Source organism: Acartia tonsa, chromosome 6 (genome assembly GCF_053477335.1).
Source record: "Acartia tonsa isolate MP-2025a chromosome 6, ASM5347733v1, whole genome shotgun sequence".
Lineage (NCBI taxonomy): Eukaryota > Metazoa > Arthropoda > Copepoda > Calanoida > Acartiidae > Acartia > Acartia tonsa.
In genome coordinates this window covers 7,897,182-7,915,146 of record NC_137265.1, presented here as the reverse complement: position 1 = coordinate 7,915,146, position 17,965 = coordinate 7,897,182, and the positions used below count along the sequence as shown (strand labels likewise).

The following is a 17,965-nucleotide window of genomic DNA, read 5'->3' as shown; positions in this document are numbered from 1 at the left end:
TTAATTTTGTGTTAAAATTTAGCCTCCACAAAATTCTTTTAAAAGTAAAGAATTCTAAAAATATTCCACGCAAAGGGGGGGGGTTCGTAATGACATCTATTCGTAAACCGTGAGCAAAATGGTCTAAATATTTAGCTAGACCCTTCAAACTTGGTATATAAGCCTAGTCCTATAGGTATTCCATCTAAATGACAAAAAAATCCAAAAATTTTTATTTTAAGGTTAGGTTAGGTAAGAAAAACCCTGCGGAAATGGTGTTTTTAGGCTTTTTTTGGTCTATTTTGATGTGGAAACTTACCTTAAATTGTTTTTTCTTAGGGTTTTGACTTAAATACACTGTGTCTATTCATATGGACATTATTTAAGATGATTCAGCAAGTCTTGGACCGACCCCAGGGGCTAGGTGGGTGGCCCGCAGGGGTTAAGTGAATTTTCCTAATATATATGTTGTGATACATCAAATTATAGGTTTTTTAGGTCAAGGACTCAAATTCAGAGCTAAAATAAGCATTAGACTAATCTGAAGCTAGTCCCAGCGGGCTAGGTTGGTGGCCCGCAGGGGTTAAGTGTATTGTTTCCAATATATATCTTGTTATATATCAAAATATAGGTTTTTTAGGTCAAGAAACTCAAATTCTCAGCGAAAATTAGCATTAAACTAACCTGAAGCTAACCCCCCTCCGGGCTAGGTTGGTGTTCTGCAGGGCTTAAGAGCATTTACCTAACCTAACCTGGAAACTTACTTATATTTTTACAGGTTTTTCTTGAATAAACTGTGTCTATTAATGAGGACTTTATTTAAGATGATACAGCAAGTCGGGGACTGACCCCAGCGGGCTAGGTGGGTGGCCTGCAGGGGTTAAGTGCATTTTTCCCAATATACACGTTGTGATAAATCAAATTATAAGTTTTTTAGGTCAGTAACTCAAATTCAAAGCTGGAATTAGCATAAGATTAATCTGAAGCTAGCCCCAGCGTGCTAGGTTGGTGGCAAGCAGGGGTCAAATGCATTTTTTTTAAGGTATGTGTTGTCATAAACCCCGAACAAACATATTATGCAAATCTGAATTTTCAAAATAGCAGCTTTATTATTCATTTAGGATGATTTTACAATAAATATGAAATGTAGATGCCTCTTTTGGTTACAAAATTCCACTGTTATTTTTTGATTAATCAGCACCAATAAAGCACAAGATCTCAAAAACAGCATTTGGGGGTAATACTGGTGAACAAATATATTATGCGAATCCAAAACAAAGCAACAAAAAAAAAGGTTTTTTGGCACTTTTCTCCTCTTTTAAAGATTAATTATAATAAAATAATATTTTTTTTAAGGGATTTATGCATTAATTATTATGAAATATAGTATAGGGTAGAAATTAATGATTTTCTAAATAAGAAATGATTGAAAAAAATAAATTCGATCCCTATCACTTTAGAGGACAGCTGCTGACCCCCAGTCTTATGGATGAACCTAAATACATGTTAAAGATAAAAATTACTCTGAAAATTATACAAAAATGTTTTTTTATGTGTTAAAAAAATTCATTTTAAAATCTTGATTTTGAGGATGATGACCTTTCAGATGCTCTTGTTGGTGGTGATGGTGAGCCAAATGTTATCTAAGTACATGACCATTACAACAACTTGTCTATTAACCTATGTACCATTTTTTGTAGTCATAGCAGCCTTTAATGGAGCCTTCCGACAAGAAATATAACCATCTTCTAAAAACTACAGTATTCACCTTATGAATTGAAGTAAATAAAATTGTAATTCTTTTCTTTTTTAATAATGCTGGGCTGGAGGATGCTATAACTACAAAAATTGGATCATAGTTTAATATATAAGTTGTCATCATGGACATGCACTTTGATAACATTTGGCTCACCATCACCACCAATAGGGGCATCTTAAAGGTCATCATCCTCAAAATCAAGATTTTAAAATAGATTTTTTCAACACACCAAAAACATTTTTGTATAATTTTCAGGGTAATTTTTATCTTTAACATGTATTTAGGTTCATCCATAAGACTGGGGGTCAGCAGCTGTCCTCTAAAGTGATAGGGATCGAATTTATTTTTTTCAATCATTTCTTATTTAGAAAAATCATTAATTTCTACTTTATACTATATTTCATAATAATTAATGCATAAATCCCTTAAAAAAATATTATTTTATCATAATCAATCTTTAAAAGAGGAGAAAAGTGCCAAAAAACCTTTTTTTGTTGCTTTGTTTTGGATTTGCATAATATATTTGTTCACCAGTATTACCCCAAAATGCTGTTTTTGAGATCTTGTGCTTTATTGGTGCTGATTAATTAAAAAATAACAGTGGAATTTTGTAACCAAAAGAGGCATCTACATTTCATATTTATTGTAAAATCATCCTAAATGAATAATAAAGCTGCTATTTTGAAAATTCAGTATTGCATAATATGTTTGTTCAGGGTTTACATCAAATTATAGGGTTTTTAGGCCTTTACAGCTAATAAAAGCATTAGACTAATCTGAAGCTAGCCCCAGCGGGCTAGGTGGGTTGCCTGCAAGTCTTAAGTGCATTTTACCTAACCTAACCTAGAACCTTACTTGTTTTTTTTCTGGAATAAACTGTGTCTATTTTTGAGAACATTATTTAAGATGATCAAGCAAGTTGGGAACCGACCCCAGCAGGCTAAGTGGGTGGCCCGCAGGGGTTAAGTACATTTTGAAAAAGTATGTGTTGTCATACATAAAATTATAGGTTTTTTAGGTCCAGTAATTCAAATTTAGAACTCATAATAGAATCAGACTAATCTGAAGCTAGCCCCTGCGGACTAGGGGGATTTCCTGCAAGGCTTAAATGCATTTTACCTAACCTAACTTAGAATCTTACTTTTTTAAAGGTTTTTTAATTGAATAAACTGTTTCTATTCATGAGAACATTATTTAAGATGATCCAGCAAGTTGGGGACTGACCCAGGCGGGCTAGGTTTTACTTAGATACACAGTGTTCATTCCTAAAGCCATCATTTAAAAGATTCTTCATACAGGAGGCTGACCCAAGGAGGCTAGAAGAAAGGCCCACAGGGGGTTAATAAAAATTTTTCAAAAGTATTTACTGCATCATACTACAGTTTTAGTTAGGTCAAGAAGCTAAAATAAGATTTTTCAGATTCAGATGATTTGAGATAAAAAAAATTGAGTTTCTTAAACTAAAAAATCTAGGTATAATTTGATGTATGATAACACATACTTTAGAAAAAATACACTACACCCCTGTGGGCCACCCACCTAGCCCACTGGGGTCGGTCCCCAACTTGCTGGATTATCTAAAATAATGTCCTCATTAATAGACAGAGTTTATTCAAGGAAAAAAACAAAAGAATTAGTAAGTTTCTAGGTTAGGTTAGGTAAAATGCACATAAGCCCTGCGGAAAATCTACCTAGCCCGCAGGGGGTAGCTTCAGGTAAGTCTTATGCCAATTTTAGCTCTGAATTTGAGTTTCTTGACCTTAAAAACCTATATTTTGATATATAACAAGGTATATATTGGAAAATAATGCATTTAACCCCTGCGGCCACCGACCTAGCCCGCTGGGGCTAGCTTCAGATTAATCTTATGCTAATTCTAGCTCTGAATTTAAGTTACTGACCTAAAAAAATTATAATTTGATGTATCACAACATATATATTGGAAAAAGTGCACTTAACCCCTGCGGGCCACCCACCTAGCCCGCTGGGGTCAGTCCCCGACTTGCTGGATCATCTTAAATAAAGTCCTCATTAATAGACACAGTTTATTCAAGAAAAACCTGTAAAAATATTTATTCAAGGAAAAAAACAAAAGAATTAGTAAGTTTCTTGGTTAGGTTAGGTAAATGCTCTTAAGCCCTGCAGAAAACCAACCTAGCCCGGGGGGGGGGGGGGTAGCTTCAGGTTAGTCTAATGCTAATTTTCGCTGAAAATTTGAGTTTCTTGACCTAAAGAACCTATATTTTGATATATAACAAGATATATATTGGAAAAAATACACTTAACCCCTGCGGGCCACCAACCTAGCCCGCTGGGGCTAGCTTCAGATTAGTCTAATGCTTATTTTAGCTCTGAATTTGAGTTCCTTGACCTAAAAAACCTATAATTTTATGTATCACAACATATATATTGGGAAAAATGCACTTAACCCCTGTGGGCCACCCACCTAGCCCCCTGGGGTCGGTCCAAGACTTGCTGAATCATCTTAAATAATGTCCATATGAATAGAAACAGTGTATTTAAGTCAAAACTCTAAGAAAAAACAATTTAAGGTAAGTTTCCACATCAAAATAGACCAAAAAAAGCCTAAAAACCCCATTTCCGCAGGGTTTTTCTTACCTAACCTAACCTTAAAATAAATTTTTTTGGATTTTTTTGCCATTTAGATGTAATACCTATAGGACTAGGCTTATATACTAAGTTTGAAGGGTCTAGCTAAATATTTAGACCATTTTGCTCACGGTTTACGAATAGATGTCATTACGAACCCCCCCCTTACTTCACAATCTCGGTGTGAATACCAAGATTTATTTCATAGTTTAGTATGATATGTACTGTGGCTGTTCAAGATTATGTTGACAGATTTTGTTGTTAAAAATCCTCCAAAGTTGCATTATTAATTTTTATATTTTTTGTTGTACTTTTAATGACATTAATACAAAATTTGTTGAATAATTAAAAGCAGTTTCCATTCTTTCCGGTCCATGTCAAATCAACAAATGTAATCTCAAAATGAAAGGCCCTTAATAGGTAGCTTAGGGGATAAGACAATGGACGATAAATTAATATGCATCCACATACATAATTACCCTTCTGTAGATCAAAATTATCCAGAAAATGCTAGTTTTATACCAAGGAAACGAAGATGTAAATTAAAACTTTAAATACTATTGTAATTAAAAGTCCAATTTCCCCTCCAATCCTGGCCCTAAAGAAGGAATTATATCTTATTAATCATTTAATAACCAAAGTACAAAGTACATGCTATACAAAAATCACACAAAAATCTAAGAGAAAATTTACATTATATAATTGTTTGATAAAATAAACAAACGAGATCAAGTCTAAAATACGAAGGAACTTTTTAGAGAACTTAATTAACTGCTGGCGGCATAACAATGTGACGTAAAACTAAGTTTCCAATCGTAAAGACTCTTGGTGGATGAAACAATGAACGATAAATTGATGCACACACTCAATCACGATGAACAAAAGTAACCCTAGCTGTAGATTAAACTTATTAGTTAAAAAGTTTACACACAGCTAGTTTCAAAATACAATCAAGATTTAATAAAAGTTTTTTAAAAGACAACGAATAAAAGAAACGTTTATGGAGTTTTACAGAATAGAAAAGTTTACACCTCAATGTTATCTCCCTCTTGGTATATCGTTTGATTTTGCATAAAAAAAATAATTTTGAATTGCCAAATGTCCTTTCTTACGCGCTTTTCCTCTAGCCATGCGTTACCTGTGTATTATTGAGTTTTATTGTTGCTGTTTTAATAATGTACAAACTTCGGACTATTTTATAATAATTCTTTTGCCATAAGTAGCCTTTAAAGTTTCTGCATTATTTGATCTTGATCCAACAAATGTTGTTATTCACGGAATACAAAGTAGAAAATGCATTGCGAAAAATTTTAAAAGAATTGTTTTCGTTCCGAGTAAAGACTTTTTAACAAGGACAAGTGTGTTCTCAAGTAGCGCAGCTAAAATAATCAAACTACATATCATAATAAATTATAATAATAACTAATGAAAACTGTAGAAATGATGATATGAGAAAATGGAGAAAATGTGTAAAGACTGCAGTGCAAATGGGAAAGGTAGTAATGAGGTACCTGAGGGGAAATGTTTCTGAAACTGCTTTCAACAACTTGAGCAAGGAGGGACGTATGTAACTAAACTCTTATCAAAGAGTAGATTCGCGACTTAAAAAAGATGCAAATCCATTGTCTGGACTTAAAAAGAAAAATTGCAAGAATTGAGGAGATATATGTCAATTTAAAAACAAGGACGGATGCACAAAATCTAGCGAACTTTTAAAATATACTTCTATTACAGCTTTGGTATACCTGACTAGGCACTTGTAGGTTTATTGCTAATCATCCTTTGATTATACACTTTTTGTCTGAATATTTTAAAAGTGTTTGGAGGATGTTTATGGCCTAGAACACACTGCATGAAAGGATGGGACATTGGACTGAAAATTGTAATGGTATTTAAAGTTTTTCTAACACGTTCTAAATCTCTCTCATTCGTTGGCTTAAAAACTTTGGATACGTCAATTAAATCTTTCATATTAGCAGTGTTAAAACTATTTAACCAAAAATTCCAAAAATACAGAAAGGGTAATTTTGTTAACAAAAAAAGGACCTACATGGATATGCCGGCCATTGTCTTATCCCTTGAGATCCTTGCTATTACTGTATTGGCAGAGACTCGAACTTAACACCAACGTGATAACTTAAAGTTGATTACACCTTGGAACAAACTTTTTTTTGGCTGTCATTCAAATTCTTTTTCCCTGATTTCTGTAGACAAATGTTAACAATATTACGGACAAGGTGTTGTCAAATTGTCATCATTATTTTTAGCAGAGGTTTTTGCGCCCTTTTTAAGAGCGAAGCTTTCTATAATGAGGGTAGGTCCGTCCGTCAAGAACGATCATACATTTTGTTAATTTAAACATGTAGGAATGTCATATCGATTTTAAACTTTGCATTATGATTCCTACAACAATTAGGTACGATTTTGAAAGCGTAGCAACTCTAAAATCGTTATTAGAAAGTCCAACTTATCTGTGTTTTTTTGGAATACTGATTCCTACTACAACAAGGTAAAATGTAATAAAGGAGGCATCTCTATAATCAAGTCCTAAAATGTCCTTAAACAGTATCCTGTATTTATGCAGTTTTGCAACAAATCTACTTACAATTTTATTTTGACTTAATCATTTATATGTTCGTTTGTCCTACCATTTCAGAGCTTTGCTTTTCTGGATGTTGTCATCCTTGTTCTTGTACTAACATAGGTGAAAAAAGTTGAACATATTATAAAAATAAAATAGCATTTCCAGTATGGCTTCGTAACCGATTAATATCCACTGTATAAGAAACAGTTCTCAGTCACACTGAAAAATCATGTATAGCGTCGTATTAGAGACAATGTCCATTGTCCACGAATATTGAAACACAAATCAGAAGACTAGTTTTGCTCGATCCCTCAGGGCTAACAAATCTGGTTATGATCTTTCATTTTAAATTCTGAAGAGAGCTGTCATTAAAACGATCCGATAAATATCCGGTTATTGCATGTAAGGGAAGACGGTGACTTTGTTTAGCAATAAAATATGAAAAGCTTTCTCAGAATATGATGATTATTATTCAAGCTTTCCAACAAAAATTCCATAACTTTCAGAGGTGTTTATGATAGAATGATACCAGAATAACAAGGAAACATGAAAATAAATAATAAATTACAACACAGCAAATAATTCAATAAACGTGATAAAAATAATTACATAAAGTTTATAATTATGACATTTTAATCTAGTAATTTTAAATTTATGTTTTAATTTGTTAGTTTTACATTAACAATTACGTATCTATTTCTAAACTATTATTTGTAATTGAGTCCTCTAGCAGTAATTTTTAAAACTATACCATTGGAAGTTAAATTTTATGCTTACTTTAACAAAAAAAATGCAATTTTAGAATCATATAACACTCATATAATAAAGCAAGTAGTTTAATAGTTGTATTGAATTTAATATATTATGTCAAATAATTTTTTCATTAAAACAAATTCTATACTATTTTAAAAGGTGATACTTATTGGAAGCTTCTAATGTGTTCTTGAGTGGTTTTAGGCTAATTTGCACTTGCACAAAGTCTTGAGATAGTTTTAAGCTATTTTTCTGCCTTCCCACTCCATACGAATATGCCAAACAAAGTCACTAGCATATAATATGCCAGCAATGAACACTTAAGTCAATGTATAAGACAGCATAACCTTAAGCAATAATAACACGTCAACATAAAGTTCCCCAGTTTAGCAGGTAATGTTAAATTATGTTGTGTAGATGTAATCAAAATTTGATTCCGATATATCTATGTTCAATAAAGATGAAAACCTCTGTTTGATCTTGTTTTCAGGTGTGTGTATGTGTGTGTGGCAGATAGACTGGCTCCAAAAATAAAAATGCTTTCAGGAATATGAGTTTAAAAATAGCGAAAAAAGAGGGGGATACAAGGTTCTAATCCCTCCCCCAACCCCCTTAAAAAAGCGAATTCGAGTGATGGCACTCTTAAATTTGTTAGTATTTTTTTAAAAATTAAATCTCTCTCCCAATAAATATTTATTGGGGTTAAAAGCTACATGAAAACAACTAAACGTTCCCTCCAACCCCCCCCCCCCCCCCCACCCACGCAAAAACAGCGTTCGTCAGTCTGTAACGCTATAGTAAAGATGTGATTTTCCTCAACTGCTATTTAAGATAGACAGCTGAATTTTTTTAGATTCCCTATACCAATGAGCATCCAACATATAATGTACTTGCTCCGTCTGTGTAGCAGTCACGGCAAAAAAAATATGAAACATATACAAAAAGATATAAGAAAGTTTTCATGATTTTTATAGATTTATCCTAGACCAATTACTATCCGCATTTTAAATTACTTTGTCCGTATTTCCATCCATGATTATTTCGATTCGTTACTTATAGATGTTGTCATCCTTCTTCAAATTAAATTTTTGGACAGTCTACTCATTTATTGTATATATGTGTGTGTGTGTGTATTATATGATGAGTTTTGAGGTTTTCTCATATAGATCATTCATATCAGATTTTACATTTTCATTTCTCAACAAATTTTATTTCAAGTTTCATCTGTTTAATCTTTACATTAGATTTATTTATTTAGAACTTGCGACTTCGCACATAGCATTTAAGGACTTTGTTTGTTTTTTTAAAGTGAATTTTTTGGGGGGAGAGGACACTTTGGTAATTTTTTTTGGCCATATCTTCTTTTCTTCAAATTCTACAAATTGTATCACTAAATTAGGAAATCTTTAAATATTTGTTTCGGCAAATTTTCTTTTTAAAATTAAATGATGTAATATTTGACTTTAAAAACAAGGACAATTTTAGTCCATAAAAAAAAAAAAAAAATGAAAAATAACAATTAACTGTAAAACAGAAAAATATAGGTAAGATGAATTTAGTTGATCTATATATTAAAGAATAGAAATGAAACAGCCACTGTTTTATCTTATATGTACTAGATTGAAGATTTCCCCAACAGTGATGTTGGAATAAAAAAAGAGCGATGTACTATGTAAACAAGAAGGATGAATTACGAATACGTTAGTTGTAGAGTAGACGTTCTCAAAAAAAACTGAACAAGCCACAAAAGGATTCTCGAAATAATTTGATTGTTTTCTTTGGAAGAAGCTGTGCAATCTTTTCTATAATTTCTAGAATAATGCTTCATTCATTTTGTCTTGTGCTATAATTTTCTTCATTAAAAATTCCATATCCATACATTTTTTTGTATTCCCCCTAACAACCCGCTAAAAATTCAACTAGGGGCAATTGCCTAAATTGCCCCTAAGCAAATACTTTTTAGTGCGGGAAAAATTTTTTTTGCATATGAATATCAAAAATCATAATAGATTTGTGAAAGTTTAAGGCTTAGCAATTTTATCATAAATTGTTTGGACGTATTAGAAGACAAAGGAAAAGAAGAGAGAGGGAGATACAGAGATATAGATAGATGGATAAATATAGAGAGAGGGGAAATGAAAGCAATCTAGATTTTAAAATTTCATTTTAACTTGTTATTGAACAAATGTACCACAAACATAGAAAACTTTGGAATGAATAAAGCGTAGCTACTCTATTACTAGGGTCCGTTTGTCTGTATTTCCATTTCTTTGCTAGGTAAATAAGTGTATCCTTGTCAATTGGAGAATTTAAATTTTAAAGGTAAAAGCTTTCAATATCATATTTATTGATTACTTGAAAATTTCTGCCAAATTTTAAAAAAATAATTGCATATCAGCCTTTTTAACTTTGATTTTTGATAAGTTATCCATTACAATTATTGATAAATAACAGATAATCGACAAATTCAAGGAAAATGTATGTCAACGTAAGGTCCTAGGATTAACAGGCAATGTTAACACCCAATCCTTTCAATCAGCCTTGGACTATTTTATATCCCAAATCTATTTTCATTTTAAACAATCAATGAAAGAGAAATTGTTTTAAAAGTTTTGGCCTGAAATGTATTTTGTAGTTTGTATTGAATGGGAGAATACCTTTAACTGCTAGTAGATCACACTAATTCCACTATAGAATAAAAGATGCAAACAATAGCAGAAAATCAGGGAGTTAGGTTAGTCGCGGCAGGAGACCCTTCAGGACGATATCATATTTTCTTTTTGCCTATAGATCCCAAACACTGAAGGACTTTTACATTCCTTAATCTACCTTTCCCTAAGCTTTCAACCTAACCTAATTAGGCTCCTATATTTATTAATGTTATCACTTGTGATTTGGTCCCCCTCACTTTATTTTAATCTTTAAAATATCGACGTTTGGGAGGGTTAGTTGAATGCTCCACTGAAAGCTTAGAGGGTTGTTGCTGTATATTTAATTTAATTTGTTTTGTGTGATGTAAAAGTTTAATTTTCAAGGGATGCAATAAATCAAATTTTCTTACAAAGTTTACAAAGCTTTTAGAGCATTTTTACATAGAAATATTTGAAAGTTTTACATTCATTTATTTTCAATTGGTTTTGTTTGTTTTAAAACAGAAGTTTTTTTTGCAATCAGGGTCATTCATTATTGCTTTATTGATTAATAAACAATTAGCTTTAAAGAAGTATCAATCTGTATAAAGCTTTACATACAAAATTTTAAATTATAAAAAGGAGACTTTGAACTTGTAGCATAAACAAGTGCACCTATATAAAATGATGCTTCCACCATTAAACTTTTAATCATTACGACCTTTTTGACTTCAAATATGTTTTGTTTTTGTTTGAATATTCATTATTTACATTACTGGGTGCCCCCCAAAAAGTGTATCAAAGATATGACCTTAATAAAACTCGAAGGCCACCCTGTAAGATGATAAATATGTGCAAAATAAGCAATACAAAACAGTTGTAAAATTCTATATAAATTAGTGGACACCCTGTAAAATAAAAATACTAATATGTGCACAGTGACAATAAGAATAAGTGGTAACCCTGTATATAACTTTGTGGAAACCCTGTAAAATAAAAGTAATAATATGTGCCTAATGACAATAGGAAATAGTGGTAACCCTGTTTAAAAACATGGTGGACACCCTGTAAAAAATACTAATATGTGCATAATGACAATAGGAAATAGTGGTATCCCTGGTTATAACTTGGTGGACACCCTGTGGAATAAAAACACTAATATGTGCATAATGACAAAACAAAAATGTGGTAACCCTGTTTAAAAACATGGTGGACACCCTGTAAAATAAAAATACTAATATGTGCATAATGACAATGGGAAATAGTGGTAACCATGTGTAAAAACATGGTGGACACCCTGTAAAAAATACTAATATGTGCATAATAACAATAGGAAATAGTGGTGACCCTGGTTTTAACTTGGTGGACACCCTGTAAAATAAAAACACTAATATGTGCATAATGAGAAAACAAAAATGTGGTAACCCTGTTTAAAAACATGGTGGACACCCTGTAAAATAAAAATACTAATATGTGCATAATGACAATAGGAAATAGTGGTAACCCTTTATAAAACTTGGTGGACACCCTGTAAAATAAAAATAATATGTGCATAATGACAATAGGAAATAGTGGTAACCGCGACACTAAAAAACAGCAGGGCAAAAGGTATCATACATCCAAAAGATAATATAGTATTCACTCAAGAGGGATAGTGGAATAACCCACTTAAATTTGATTTATAATAAACTTTATTATTCTAGGAAATAATTCATCTTGGAAAAGGTAAAATGCCTTAATATAAAATAAGTTAAAAACAGGCCGATGAATGAATTGAAGCTTCACTGAAAAGAACCACGTTCATGTGAAAGACAGATAAACGAACAAACACTATATCTCTTTTATAGGCGCATAATCTTTTTATTTATAAATTTATTTTAAAATCTTTTTTGATGTAATTATAATCCCTTTGATTCCTGGTAAAAACCTTATAATAATTGCTTTTAGATTAGAATATATATTTTTGTCTTTTTAAATCCTTCTGGATAGGGATATTCCAACTGAAGATTATTTATTTTGTCCCACTTTTAGTTGAGTAATAACCAGAGTTCGGCAGCCGAGCGTCAGCCGCCTGTAAGCCTTAGGGTAATCAACCTTTGATTATAAAAATCACTTGGAAATCTAGACTTGGCCCAAATAGGGCAATCTCTCTTTTCAAAAAAATTCCAAACCATTCAATCGAATATGAGGCATTGACGCGGCTGACGCTCGGCTACCTAGCCTTTTTCAAGAAACCATCTTTCGAGCAAGTCAAATTGTATTGTTTTTCAAAGGCTATGCTTATGTCATTTTTATCCTTGTTTAATTTCAATAATATAATCTTTTTTTTCAATTATAGCACAGTTATTTTTTGTTATTGTTTTATTTGATGACATATGACACTTATTAAGAATTAAAAATTGTTATTCCACAAGAATAATTTTATGCATATGAAGCACGGCTAAAAGTTCGCAAAAATTAAAATGACTCACCATATACAACAAGATTTTTCTGATTGAAATCTTCGTCAAGAAAACTTGAAACCTGAAAAAAAAAAGTTTAATTTAAAAGCTAAAAACCAAACAAAAAATTGAATTTACAAAGCTTAAATTTGCTCTTTTCTACAGGCTCTCTATATTTTTACACAGACATCAAAAGAAAAAACGAATTCTTAAATTCTACCTTGAATACCTAAATATTTAAGAGTAAAATAAAAAAGATATAGAACTTGACTTTTTACACCACTGTCAAAAAAAAATAAAAGAATCCTAACTTGCAAATGTAAAATCAAAAAAGATGATGGAGCAAAACCTTCTAAATTTTCTTCACTCTAGATCCACACCAATATCAAAAATAAACCTACCTTGCACATATAAGATCCAGAAAGATGGTGAGTAACATTGACTAGATGTAGAACCTAACCTTTTCTCTATAAGGATCCACACCAGTGTCAAAAAGAAAAACCTACATTGCACATATAAGATCCAGAAAGAAAATGTGTAACATTGACTAGATGTAGAACCTAACCTTTTGAAATTTGCTATGCTCTATAAGGTTCCACACCAGTGTCAAAAAGAAAAACCTACCTTGCACATATAAGATCCAGAAAGATGGTGTGTAACATTGACTAGATGTAGAGCTCTGTGTTTCTCATACTTTTCACCATTCACTGTGTACATCAGATCCATGTACTCAGAAAATCTAAAAAAGGATAATAGGTTAGTAATTGCCAGTAAATGGTCTAAAAAGTTTAATGAACGCGTTATCTCGTCCGTTGGCTTAAATTTGCTGGGTACCTTGGTCAAATTTTGATTGGTAGGTTCAAAATTCAAGTTTCAAAAATTATCAACAACTAATTATAATCTACATAAGGGGTAGTTTTGTTAATCATAATAGAAACTTTATTTCAACACCCCATATCAGAACAATGACCCCAAAACTAGAGGCGCAGAAGCCACCAGTATTTGAATAAAATGGTTGGAAGTCATCTGCCTAGTAATTTAACTAACCATAAGAAATCAATTTTTCACCAGGAAAGCTTAAGAACCAAGACGTGGGTATAAATCAGCTAAAAATATTAGCGCACATTACATTAATTGATTTTAAAGCTGGTTTTGTATGCATCTGTATCAAATAAAAGAGTTAAGAGGGATATCACAAAAAAATCTAAAAAAGCAGGTTTGCGATTCTGTAGTAAAATATCTCTAAAACGGCTAGTAATAGTGCTATTCATCTATTTCGACACCGCTTGTTTGTATTTTATAAGTAACTTTTTTTTATAATTTTTGGTTATTGTTAAAATAAACCAAATGGCTAAATGGGATTTTCAACTAAGACTAATGCTACTTTAAAAATAATTTCTTATTTCGCTAATTAAAGTTTTGCTGGTATAGCCCCACAGACAACGTAGCACTTCTTGATTTTGAATATATTCAAGGGTAAACAAATTTACATATATCTATAATCAATCTACAATAATCAGAGATAGGTAGATTTATAGTTGCAGTTGGATAAAAAAGATAGATAGATAGATGGATAAAAACATATGCAGTTATTAAAGTAAGGTAATTTTATCTCAAAGAACCATTTTGCTTTCATTTTCCGTCAGTCCAAAAAAAAAGGGAGTTGCTATTGATTTGAGCATTTTTTTGTCGTGTTCAGGAATCAAAATTACCAGGGAAGAAGGGGACATTGGGCTGGTTATTACACTAGTCCCCAAAGTTTTATAAAAGCGTTTTCTTATTTGATGGCTTATCAAATTTGGGGACTTTAAGTGAATATTAATTGTTTCGTTCATTGAGATGAGAGTCCAAACGTTTCAACCATTAATAGTAATCTACAGAAGGGGTATTTATGTGTACCATCATTGATGATGTACAAAAATTTATCGGCCATTGTCTTAACACTTTAGATCCCTGAAAATTCCAGCAAAATTTGATACACTGATTTTGCATCAGTTTTAATGGAGAAAAAGTCGAAAGGACAGACGAACAGACTAAACCGTTTAGACCAGCAACGCTACTAAGGAATTATGTCCTTAATATTAGATGATATTAAATATACAAAAAAAACATGTACATATTTAGAATTTTGACATTTAGATGTTTTATTCTGAATGTCAGTTATTTTTAACTCAGGTTTATGAATAAAAATAAAATTCTAGCATCAACATCATGTACATTTATTTTAATTTCCGAAAAATAAATTGTAATGTACTTATCTTCTAGGGGATGGCGGTGGATGGCAAGAAAATGCTCTAATTGCACCCTAAGGCAATTAAGAAGCTACCCAAATGAGAAATACCAATTCGCATATGCATAAGCACATAAAACAGCTGATTTTCTAAATTGAAGCCCAATACACCCTAATAATGCCGCATACTATTTTCTACTCATTGGACACAAGTTAGTCATACCTGGGATCAATAACTTGAGGGCCAGTGTTCATGGCTGGCAGCCACTGGTAGATAGGACTGGGGGAGTTGTTGAAATACCATTTTATGTCCAGCTGCTCGCGTTCTTCAGGTCTAAAAAAGTAATTTCAATTATTTTTTTTATAAAAAGCATAAAATTAAAACAATTTTCCTTTTTTTTGTCAAAGCCTTAGGAATCTAAATAAATAAGACAATGACAGATAAATTGATGTACATCTCCAATAATGATAATCAAAATTGCCCCTCTGTGGATTACAATTAGTTGTTAATAAGTTTGGACACTCAACTTAATGAACTAATTCAAAGAGGGTCACAAATTTGTTAAGCCAAAGAAAACATTATTTTATTTAATTTTTGTTAAGAAAACATTATTTTAATACTTTGATGACTAGTGCAATAAACAGCCCAATGTCCCCTCCCTCCCTAGGGAGCCTAAACATTGTGTTGCCTACCTATCCTGAACATTTGAATTATATATAATTTTTCTTTTTTTCACATTACATTTAGCAAATATTTTGTGTGTTTTTTTTTAATTTTAATCCTCACATCAATATTGTTTGGATATAAATTAATTAGGTATGATATATAGACAAAGTAAACATTCATATATACCAAACCATATGTGAGAATTAGACTGGCCTCATTATTTTGGATAAATATAGGGCGGTTTTTTACATTCTAGTTATTTTTTAAGTATTCAGACTATAAGGAATACTGTTTCCTAGGACAACAAGGTACAATTTTATAAGCGAAGCATCTCTATAATCAATTCCGAAAAATGTAAGTATGTCCTTAAGCACTATCCTGTATTTAAGCAGTTTTGCAACAAATTTATTTATAATTTTGTTTAGACTTATTCATTTGCTGCTTATTCTCTACAAGTTTTAATGTTCGTTTGTACTACTGTTTCAGAGCTTCGCTTTTATTGATTTTGTCATTCTTGTTATAAATAAATGAGGACACCTTGGAAAAACCTAATACAAATTTGCTTGTCAGTAGTACAAACATTAACAAATTTTGAATTATTACAATTTTGAGACAGTCTAATATAAACTAAATTTGAGAAAAAATATGAACCAAACTTACAAATTATTACATTTTGGACCATCCTAATTTTGAAATATGCATATTATGAGGACAAATATGAAACCCAATTTGCATAATAGAGGGGATTTAAGTCTATAATGAATTAATACAAATCTCTCTGTGTGCGAAATTTCCCCCATTAATTTCATTCTCCTTGTTCTATATCTCTCTTTGAATAATTGGTCAAGGTGTTTTACATTTTTTTGTTTGAAAATTTTAATTATTCATTTCTTTAAACTATTATGTCTTGAAAAAAGCAGATGAAATTTTTGGAAAAAGTCTCCACCGTAGCTGGCTAGCCCATTTAGTACATTTTTGCACGTTCTTAGGGATCTTAAGAGAATGACAATGAACGATGAAGCATACATTTTAATTAATGATAAACAAAAGTACCACTTTTTAGATCAAAATTATTTTTAAAAAAGGTTAGATACATTCTAAATGATGATAAACAAAATTACCCTTTCTCTATATCATAATTGAAAGTTTTAGATACTACTAGTTTGAACCAAATAATTAGGATTTTTTAAAAGTTCCCAAAGTTTTAAACCAATGCAATGAATGAAAGTATGTGTTTGTAACAGTTTTGAAGCCAGTCAGATAAGCACTCAAAAGTTGGCACTATGCTGAAAAGTCGTACTGTAAATATATTCATAAAAATGAATAAAATAAATATCAAAAATATGATTTTTCGGGAATAGTCCCTTTTGCGGCAACGCCCCTTAAGGGGTGATTCGTCGTATTTTTAAAATGGCTTGTTATAGGTTATTTTAGGTTAGGTTAGGTAGTATTGGGTTAGCTGATTGCTCCACAGGTTAGGCAATTGGCCCCGCAGTGGCTAGAAATAGGAGAAAAGCTACCGATTATTCTTTTGAACATTTTTGGTCTGCACCCTGTCTAAAACCTTGATTTTGTGTATTTGTTTTGTCTGATTAAAAGTAAATAGATAACATGTATGAATTAATGATGAGCCCCCCGGGGGGAAACTTTTTTAACCAAACTTTAAGGGAATTTACAACTTTAACGACAACAAAAAATTAATGTTCGGTTTGAAGCTAAGTTTTTTTTAAAGCTTTCCTGTAATATAGAACCGATTAACGGGATATTTTAGTACAGATAGACAAACGTACATTTTCTTTTATATTAGGATTTACATCAATAACAAAATGAAAGGTTTTAAGAACAAAGAAAATTCCCTACTTTATATGTATACTAGCGGCTTCGCCCCTTAGCCTATAGGGGCTTTGCCCCAAGAGGTTTAATCAACCTATTTTTGTGTTATTTAGAATTTTTTTAAAGTTAAAAAAAATTTATTTTGGTGGGGGGGTGATTTTCATTTTTTGGGGGGGTTGGGGGTGTCCCATCCCCCAAGAAAATAGATTAAAACCATCCCAGGACCAGTAGGTATATTCCCTGATGAGTAGAGCCGAATCGGTTCAGTGGTTACTGAGATCTTAAGCTTCAGACAGACAGACGGACAGACGGACAGACGGACAGACGGACAGACGGACAGACGGACAGACAGACAGATAGATATCGTACTACTTTGTATTATAGATGGGGATTCTATAATTAATAGAAATTTTCACAGATCCATGGAAAGGACAAGGGTTAATAAATTACCTTACCCCAAACCTCTGAAATGACGCTTC

General features: G+C 31.8%; 1 protein-coding gene across 1 annotated transcript in view; it reads right to left on the bottom strand.

The window, feature by feature from the left end:
- Positions 1-17,965, bottom strand: part of LOC145321731 (uncharacterized) — a 129,098-nt gene that overhangs the window by 16,402 nt on the left and 94,731 nt on the right. Inside the window, exons 3-5 of the mRNA XM_080163282.1 lie at positions 15,210-15,320; positions 13,381-13,495; positions 12,787-12,838 (exon numbers count right to left, since the gene is read on the bottom strand). Coding sequence (XP_080019408.1) covers positions 12,787-12,838; positions 13,381-13,495; positions 15,210-15,320 — 278 coding nt within the window. The remainder of the gene's footprint in view (positions 1-12,786; positions 12,839-13,380; positions 13,496-15,209; positions 15,321-17,965) is intronic.